The 9718-nt window shown below is 37.2% G+C and overlaps 1 protein-coding gene across 1 annotated transcript; it reads left to right on the top strand.

Moving 5' to 3' along the window:
• Positions 1-1711: 1711 nt before the first annotated feature.
• On the top strand, positions 1712-9321 carry LOC145600085 (RNA-binding motif protein 25-like). The gene is made up of 7 exons (XM_081655935.1): positions 1712-2458; positions 4541-4788; positions 4920-5072; positions 6466-6907; positions 7035-7709; positions 7827-8341; positions 8766-9321. The coding sequence occupies exons 1-7, from the start codon at positions 1840-1842 to the stop codon at positions 9015-9017; spliced, it is 2904 nt and encodes a 967-aa protein (XP_081512061.1). The 5' UTR covers positions 1712-1839; the 3' UTR covers positions 9018-9321.
• Positions 9322-9718: the final 397 nt, after the last annotated feature.

Below are 9718 nucleotides of genomic sequence, written 5' to 3'. Positions count from 1 at the left end.
AAATTAAGTGGCATTTGTAAAAAAAAAATAATGATAATAAAAATAAAATAAAATTGCTCGACACAGCACAATATAAGGGAAAAACCGATAATACAGCAGTTTAAGGGCAAAATTGCTACTTGAGTGAGTATAGGGTAAAACGTTACAAGTGTGATAAATTCAGACTCTTGTAGTTATGGTCCTTATGGACATAACAATCCTATTTGCATGTGATGTAAAAAGTATCACACAAACGTAATGAATCTAACCCAATAGAATAAGATATTTTTACGAGAAGATAATTCATTGAATTAAAGTAGTAAATAACTAAACATATCATGAAATATGCTCAAAAAGTGGTATACTAAATTACTAATAAGTAGGCTATGTACATGCATACAGGGGCGGATCTTCCAAGGGGTTGGTCTGGGCTTGGCCCCTCTATGTCAGATCCAATGAAGCAAATTAACAACAAAAAAAACCTAATTAATTTGTAGCCCATTGGACTTAAAATTTAGAAACACCTTACGTACTCGACTACTCGTACCATGCAGTATTCCTCTATATGTTTTTACTTGGCACAAACTCCAATGTGAATTTGATATATGACAAATTGACTCATCTCTCAATACATAAATGACAGTATTATTGCTAGCCTAGTACAAATTTTTAATTTTATTTCAATAAAAAAACCTAAATCTATATAAACAATACTCCCTCCGTTTTTGAATACTTGCTCCACTTTTCATTTCCGGTCGTTTTTAAATATTTGCTTCATTTCCTTATTTTGAAAGCTTTTACCAATATTTAATTAATTTTTCTCAGCTAGTGGACCCAACATAAATAATATTTTATTAATTTCATATTCTTTCTCCTTCCATTCTCTCTACTACTTTTATTAATACAATTTTCTATTCTTCCAACCCTACTATCTCCTTCTCAAAAAAAAAAAAAAACCCTACTATCTCCATATTTTAATATTTTCTCCAATTTCTCATAAAACTAAGCGCATAAGAAAGACCAAAATTGCTCTAAAGTGTAGGTTTTAAGGGGCTTACTCTTAATTCTTGTTTGGTTAACCAAAAGAAATGGAGAAATGTGATTTGTATGAAAGATGCAACTTTGTGTGATTCTTTGGTTAAGATTAAAAAGATGAAATAGAGGAAATTAATTATCCTAAAAATTTGACTTAGCACAAAACATGAAAATTTAGCAACGTAACCCCGGGGAAATTGCTTTTTTTTCCTTAATAATTTAATTTTATGTAAGTAAGATGAATTGCCCTATCGATTAAAACTCATCTTAGGTTAAACAGATAAAGACATAAAGTTTGCGGACTGGATTAAAAAAACAGAGTAGGAGGAAAGGACAAGGAAAATCTAAACCCTTAAAGGCTAAATCTTTACCAAATTACCACCAAATCTAACTTTACTTATTACGGCTTTTCCATAAATGGCTCGAAAGTGTCTACAAGTAAATAAAGAACTCCCTTTTCTTTATGCTCCTTTACTTGCACTCCATATCTACCAAATTTCCACCAAATCTAAGGGCCTGTTTTCTACAGATCATTTTCTATTCAGTTTAGTTATTAATTTATTTCTCATATAAAATATTCAGTTCAGCTCAACTCAGTTCAGCTCAATTCAGTCAATAACTTTCCTTATTGTGGCGAACCACAAATAACTAAAAAAGAACTTCTCTTTCTATATACTCCTGTACTCGTACTCCCTATCTATCTGAAATCTTAAAAAAAGAAAAGAAAAAAGAAAAGCTTAATTTCTCGTCGGAGTACGCGCACCAAGAAAACCAAACACACTTTCTTCCCACTCTCTCTCCTCTTAAACCTCAACACCAGCAGCCATGGCTGCCATGGCGGACCCTTCGCCATCTCCGTCAACTCAAGAATCCTCCAATCCTCCCCCTTCGCAATCCCCAATCTCTAATCCTAACCCTAACCCTAATCCTAGCCCTAATTCTAACCTTAGCCCTAATCCTAATCCAAACCCTAGCATTACCAATTCCGAATCACAACCCAATTCAACCCAACCACCATCTTCAACGCCTCCGCCACCCGGCCCGCCCGCCATAACCCCGACTCCGACCTCTGCACCGCCGTTTCAGCCGCCGCCGATCAACCCATACGCTGCGCCGCCGTCGTTTCGGCCTGCTGGTGCTCCTCCTCCGATGCACGTCCCTCAGTTTACTCCAATCCCTCAAAACCCTAATATGCAGGGTTATCAACAGCAGCCAAATCATGGGGTTCCACCGCCTGGAGTGAGTTCTGCTCCGCCGCAGCAGCAACCATTGATGCCTGGGCAGCAGCAGCAGCAACCAGTGATTCCTGGGCAACAGCAGCAACCATTGATGCCCGGGCAGCAGCAGCAGCCAATGATGCCTGGGCAGCAGCCGATGCGACCGCCGTATATGCCGATGCCTAATGGTTATATGCATCCTCCTCCTCATGGATCTCTTCCTCCTGGTGGGTTTTCCTTTCTCTTTATTCATGATTTCAATTATTGTATCTTGGTGTTTTGATTGGAATTGCAATTGTGGTAAGATAGAATGTAGCACTTGGGATGAAATTATTTTTTGGAATTAGGATTTATGGTGTGTGTTTTCTGATGGTGCTCTATCCTGTGATCGATGTTTTGTTGAATTGATACTGATTTATAGCACTTTAGCGGCAAGGACCATTACTTGGTAATTATAGGTATCTTTTAGGTTTATCTCATTTGCTTAGTCTAACTTATGGTGACGGTATGCATCAAGATGACAGCTTTGCATCTTGATTGAGGTTCGAGGAAGAAAGATCAAGAAGTTAGTTTCACCCGAGGAAGAAATATTAAGAAATTGGTTTTGTTGAGGAAAAATTTTAAGGATTTAATTTCATCCATCTAGGAATTATTTAAGAATTAGTTCGCTTGAGGAGGAAGTATCAAGGAATTAGTTTAAATTGAGGAGGAAGTATTAAGGAATTAGTTACAAATTGAGGAGTACTTCTTTGCCACCCTTCATCAATTCCCGTCTTAGGTGGGATTCTTATTTGGGTTATTGTTGGAGCAATGCGAGCTTTCCTTCTTCCTTTTACTTCTTACTTCCCAACCACCACAAGCCTATATTACACTATCACCATAGCCATTTGAGAATCATCATAAACATAGACCGCCACAAGTCCACAACCATAGGTACCATCAGTCTATTACTATTAAAACATGGGATTATACTATATTATTATTGTTGGGAGAATGACTTTCAAGTCCTTGTTGCTGTTGTCTTGTAGTTTTTTGAAGTCACACTAATATAAGAGTGGCGTTTTTATGCAGTTTGTTTGTGCTTCTTAAAGATCAATATGTTTATGAGGGGGTGTTTGGAGGTGTAATATGTTGTTCTGTGCCATAGGTTTGCCGCTAATTGTATAATGTTATATGACTAATATAAATAAGCCTGAAGCTATTGAGATGGTATTGATTTAAAATTTATGGGGTATTAGAAAGTCCGGCTATTTAATATCTTTAAGATAGCTGAGATGAGTTTTAATTTGAATAGCAAAGCATAGATTTTCTAACAGTAGAAGAGGTTATTAACTTGCCTTTTGCTGGAAGAGTTTGGTTGGGAGAAGATTGGAGAAAATTCTGAAAATAAATATTGACTAGTTGACGGGGTAACGATGATGGGATGTTTTCTCCTACAGTGTCTTGGTTGAATTCGGTGAGAAAGCTCAGAAGGCTTCCTATTGCAGTTGTTTAGAGACTCCTTCTGCAACTTCCTACTTTGGTATGCACATATCCGTAACTTCCTCAGTTTTGTCAATTTATATTTCAAAGTTGGAAAATATTTTAAAGACAATTATATATTTAGTTAAGCCTTAAAACTGCAAAATCCAGCAGTACTCCATTGCTATATAATGGCTGGTGCTGTATGTCGATTGAGTAGGGTGTTTTTGGTAGTTTAAGGATTCTTTCCTTCCTGGGTTCTTGAGTCTCCGGAGCAGATCATGAGGCCTGCTGAGTTCTTGGTGCCCTTGTTTGGCAAGGTATCATTATCTTTAAACATTATTTATTTTTCCCTTCCTATCTGTCTGTTATTTCCATTTATATTTCATTATGCATATTGGGCGATTAACAGTTGACATAAAAAAAAGGTTGACGAGCTAAATTACGGCTTTATGTCATCAATTCCTTGAGTATAGTTGGGATGGTGATATTGTTGTTTTACTCATTAGCGAAACATGTTAGTTGGTGCATTGGCTATTTGTCAAGGCTACTATTGTTGGAACTGGATATTGCAAGGTAAGCTTGCTTGGTGACTTGTTGATTATGAACGTTGTATTGTTTTGTTAATCTTGACCAGGTTTGTTCAGCTGCTCATAGTTGCCCTGCTATGCTGCCATATCTCTTATTTGTGATGTGTGGTAACATTTTTAAAGTTTGTGAAAGTTTTTTTGCCCTTTTTTTAATGTAGTGATGTTTTTGTTTTTGTTTATTTGGTGTTATGATGATATTTTAATTACGAACCTATGCTGATGTGTTTGCATAGATGTGGTTTTTACATGATACTACAGGAGTTGTTCGCTACCCTTATCCGCCGATGGCTCGTCCTCCCTTTCTCGCTCGTCCTGGAGTTACAGTTGGCATGATTCCCCAACTGCAAAGACCTCCTTTTTTGGGACTTCGTCCACCAGTGACTCTTCCAGTTGTTAGGCCTCCTGTTGTTCCAGTTGTTTTACCGCCAGAGAAACCACAAACTACTGTTTATGTTGGCAAGATAGCTCCTTCAGTAGAGAATGATTTTATTCGTTCGCTCCTTGAGGTATGTAAAATTATGGAAGGTGCAATTTTTTAAAATTTTGTATCATATCTCTCCTATGCTGTCATGTTGTAATTTTCTTATCTCAAATTTATGTCCCATTGTTGATTTTGTGATTTTTTGTATATCCTCAGCTATGTGGACCAATAAAGAGTTGGAAGCGTGCTCAGGATCCATCAGATGGAACCCCACGAAGATTTGGCTTCTGTGAGTTTGAATCTGCTGAAGGGGTTCTCCGAGCTCTACGACTGCTAAGTAAATGCAATGTTGACGGTGAAGAGCTGGTGGTATGTTCTGTTTTGCTTGTTATTAAATCTCTTGAAGTAGGAATCTATAAATGTTGATAATTATTTTAATTTCTAATTTGCTTCTGTCGTCCAATCTCTTGTTTATTATACTACGTATACAGAGTACTTGGTAATGCCAATGTTTTTTTCCCGAGTTTTGCTTCTGAAAGGCTCTTTTTTTTTTTTTTTTAAATTTTTTTTTAAATTTTTAATTTTTAATTTTTATAACTGCAATGAAGCAATCTTGTACTGTTAAGTTTTTATTTATTTTTTTACTTAAGCTACTAGTAAGCAGTTATGGAAAATTATAGTTATATAATTGTCTGGGTTGTAAAGTGCAAACTTTTTTATTTATTTTTTTGGCCAGAGGTTACCATTACTTCTAAACAGAGGTGTAGCTAATCAGAGCATTTCACTTCTAGTATTTCATTTTCAAGCTAATGTCATTTTCAGGAAGATGGCTTTGTGTATTACAGTTTGGTTTAGTGTTACTCGATTCACTAGTATGGGATAGGGGTTTTGTTACTCATTGCTTACCATTGCTAAATTAGGCTTAAATGTACCACATTTATGTATTAATTCGCCTTTTCTGGGTTGGGGTTTGCAGGGTGGGGGTTGAGGTTAGAAGATCAGGCAACTATGAATGGTTATTAGTTGGGGTATCTTTTTCTCTTTTCTTTTCCTTTTTTTTTTTTTTTTTTTTTTCATTTCACTTCTTGGGAAATAGGGTTTTCTGATGAGTGAACATAGAATTACAAGCGGTTGTTGAAGCTATAATCTGTATCAGAAAATTCTGAATCTGCTGCAAAAGTTTTTGCTGTGATATAAGCAATCTTTATTTTATGTGTAGAATCTGTATATAATTAATTTAGATTTCCAAATGAGTATAATTTTTCCAGAGTATCCGTTTGGCATCATTGTAGTTTTCAGTTTTTTGTGTTTTAAAAATTTTGAACGTCATATGGTATACTTCCTCCGTTTTCTTTTACTTGCAACACTTCCCTAAAAAGAAAATGTCACAATACTTTCAACACACTATAAAAGGAAAGTTACTTTGGGAAAAACTATACTATTTCCCTTATTTAAAACACATGGACCACTAAATTACACTCCTAACAACCACTCATCCTATTTTAAAGTTTATTATATCATGTAAACCCCACCTTTCTTAATTACCGCGCTAAAGGGTGTGTTGCATCTAAAAGAAAACGGAGGAAGTATATAATAAAAAAAATAGTCAGTCATTAGATTCATCATTATTTTGTAAACTGAATACAAAAAAGTCCAAACCACTTTTTGTAGTTTTCTGTGTTTGCAGTTTTGACTTTTTTCTGGTTTACTACGTTCCTAGCTTTTAGTTGACCAGAATTTTAATGTGTTTGCCATTGTACAGCTGAATGTTAATCAAGCAACAAGAGAGTATTTAGAACGTTATGTGGAGAAGAAGAAGGAGAACTTAAATAAACCTAGTGAGAATGAAGTTGAGGAAGCCAAGAAAGAGGGAGAAAGTGCACCTGATGCTGAGAAGAGTGAAACTAAAGAGAAGGAAGAACCTGCTAAAATTGCTGCAGAAGAACCCAAGAAGGATGCAAATGAAACTGAGAACAAGGAAAATGATATGGCCAGTTTTGGCCTTGTTACAGATGAGGACCGTGATGTTGATCGAGAGGCTTTGGATAAGCTCACTAATATGATAGAAGAGCGCATAAAGACTAAACCTCTACCACCTCCTCCGCCACCAGCACAGAAGGTTGCTGATGGTACAAACAACTCGAACTCCGATGTGCCTGCTAAATCCGGGGACAAAGACTCTGATGTTAACCCTGTGAAAAACGGTAAGTAGAAGTAAGGTTTTATTGTGACTTGATGATGTCATGTATGCACTTTCATTATTATGGAATCAATGTAAGTTTAGTATGTTCAGTATTCTCAACTATGCTGACCTTTCTGAGGTAACTGCAGAAGATAAAATGGACGATGAGACGACAAGTGAGTCTAAACCTTCTAATAGAGCTGGAACAGAGTCACCTGATAGAAGTAGAAGGTATGATAATAGGAGTCGTGACCGTGATCGAAGAGACAAGGAGAGAGAGCTTGATAGATTGGAGAGAGAACGAGAACGTGAAAGAGCAAGGAGAGAGAAGGAGAGAGACTTGGAGATTCTAAAGGCTGAGCGGTTTTACAAAGAGCGCGTTAAGGAATGGGAGACTAGAGAAAAGGAGAGAGAATATGAGCGGAGGCGTGAGAGGGAGAAGGAGAAAGAAAGGGAGCGTGAACGGAGGCGGTTGGTTGCTGAGCAAGAGGATGAAAGCGATGATGATTCTAGGAAAAGGAGACGGAAGTCTGAAATTGAGGATAAGAGGAGGCGACGACGGAGGGAGAAGGAGGATGATATGGCAGACAAACTCAAAGAAGAGGAAGAAATTGTTGAGGCCAAGAAGAGAGCCGAAGAGGAGCAGCAGAGGCAACAAGAAAAACAGGCACTGGAGCCTCCTTCTGTTCCAGTTGATAATGGAAGTGAGAAACCTGCTTCACCCTTGCTTGAAGTTACTGCCAGTGAGATCAAAGATGATATGGAACAGGATCATGATTCTGAAGCCATTCCTGCCCCTGCCCCTGCTCCTGCAAGCCATACTGGTTAGTGGTTGTACATTATTAGTCTTAATCTTTATGTTTTATTATTGATCTCGGCTTCTGCTTCTCAATGCCACTCTTATTTCCAAATTTAATTGTTATTAGGCTTCTCTTTGATAGGTGATGGGGTCATTGAGAATGGCAGTACAGACGAACCTACGATAGCACCTGGCTCAACACCAGATGTCAAGCATGTGGGTAATGCCCCAGCCAAAAAGCTTGGATTTGGTTTGGTGGGCTCAGGGAAACGAACAGCTGTGCCGTCTGTCTTCCATGAGGAAGAGGATGATGATGCACAAAAGGAAAAGAAAATGAGGCCTCTTGTACCAATTGATTACTCTACCGAAGAACTTCAAGCCATACACACAAATGATGGAGAGGCACCTCCAATTTCATCTGCTTCTGCTGAATCTGGTAAGCATATTAATCCAAGAGAAGCAAAGTCTGATGTAGAAAGGGATAGAAGTCGGCGTTCTCATGATAGGTCAAGCCATCGGGACCGTGGACATGAACGTGATGGTGACGAGGCTCCGCGAGGTCGGGAGATTTTGGATGCTAAACAATTGATTGATATGATTCCCAAGACTAAAGAAGATTTGTTCTCATATGAAATTAATTGGGTCGTGTATGATGAGGTAAGTCTTAACTTTTCTGCTGGATATTTTTTTAGTATAAATCTCAACTATGCGCTCTCTGTCTCTAGATGTAGGCTGTATTCTTCATAACTAGCATACTTTGTTCATATCTTGGAAACTGCTGTGCTTCATTTCTTAGCATGTGTGGTTCACTAGTTCCTACTTCTTTTGTATACTTTGTATGCTTTATACCTTTGGCATATTTTGTTCATACCCCAGAAAGTCAAAAACTGTGGCCTGTATGTTTCGCACTTAGCACGTGCATTTGATTCTAAATGTAATCCCTCATCTCATATGGACCTAACAGAAATCACCCTTGCCATAGTTGGATATCTTGTTTTGGTGGAAATTTCTTTTGATTATTAGTTGGCAACTGAATGCGTGCTCATAGACAATACTAACACTAACTCATGTACATGTTCAGAATCGGTTGCATGAAAGAATGAGACCCTGGATTTCCAAGAAGATTACAGAGTTTTTGGGAGAAGAAGAAACCACTTTGGTGGAGTTCATAGTAGATAGATTCCGGGAACATGTTAAGGCTGAGAAAATGCTGGACGTGCTACAGCGAATTTTGGATGAGGAAGCCGAAATGTTTGTCCTCAAGATGTGGAGGATGCTTATCTTCGAAATAAAAAAGGTGGAGACAGGTTTGACAACAAGGCCAGGAGCGTGAAGCATTTTGGATCTTCTTGTTCCTGCTGGCAAATTTCTCCTTTATAATTTTTCCATAGTAAAAGAAATTGTAGGGAAATGTGTTGTTTAAGCTCTATTGTTATTGTATGTTTTCTATTTTTCTTTTTGTAGTTTACAACTTAAATTAGTTAAATGAAATCTAGATTTATCATTGTTTTTGTCTTCAAAAATGTATCATGAACTGTATATGCAAGAAAGTTTTCTTCTATGTACATTGTTTCGACATCTCCTTGTACTTTGAGCTAAGCAATACTAGAGTGTCCTTCATACTTCCATAGTTCATATATACGCTGTACTGTTCGTAAACACATTTATCAAATTCTTTGGGTATGGTTTACAAACAAGGTGAAAAATCCCTCTAATCCCGTAGTTCAAGATGAAAAGTCAATGAGCAAATGACTTTTGGAAGGCATAAGCCTTACCAAACTCATTTTGATAACTAATTTACCAAACCCTGTTGATTTTTAAGTTAGAAATGTAGTTAACTTGAGAAAATAAGAATTAAAGTTGAGATTTACAGGCATATATCCGTCAAGATATATAGTACAATTGTATGATTAATCTAAGAAATTAAAACTCGCGAAGTCGCGAGTAATCAACCCAATGAGTCATCCCATTATATTTATCAGATGATCAATAATATATGTAGGTCATCAATCAACTGGACTTTATAATGTCATT

The sequence above is a fragment of the Chenopodium album genome, chromosome 21, assembly GCF_948465745.1.
Source record: "Chenopodium album chromosome 21, dcCheAlbu1.1, whole genome shotgun sequence".
Lineage (NCBI taxonomy): Eukaryota > Viridiplantae > Streptophyta > Magnoliopsida > Caryophyllales > Amaranthaceae > Chenopodium > Chenopodium album.
This window is presented reverse-complemented; position numbering and strand designations above follow the sequence as displayed.

What these genes read in the sequence shown, in the direction of transcription:
- LOC145600085 (XM_081655935.1), top strand. Translation starts at nt 1,840, where the DNA reads ATGGCTGCCATGGCGGACCCTTCGCCATCTCCGTCAACTCAAGAATCC. An exon ending in TCATGGATCTCTTCCTCCTG is followed by an intron (nt 2,459 to 4,540) that starts GTGGGTTTTCCT and finishes ATGATACTACAG; the next exon opens with GAGTTGTTCGCTACCCTTAT. An exon ending in TGTTAACCCTGTGAAAAACG is followed by an intron (nt 6,908 to 7,034) that starts GTAAGTAGAAGT and finishes AGGTAACTGCAG; the next exon opens with AAGATAAAATGGACGATGAG.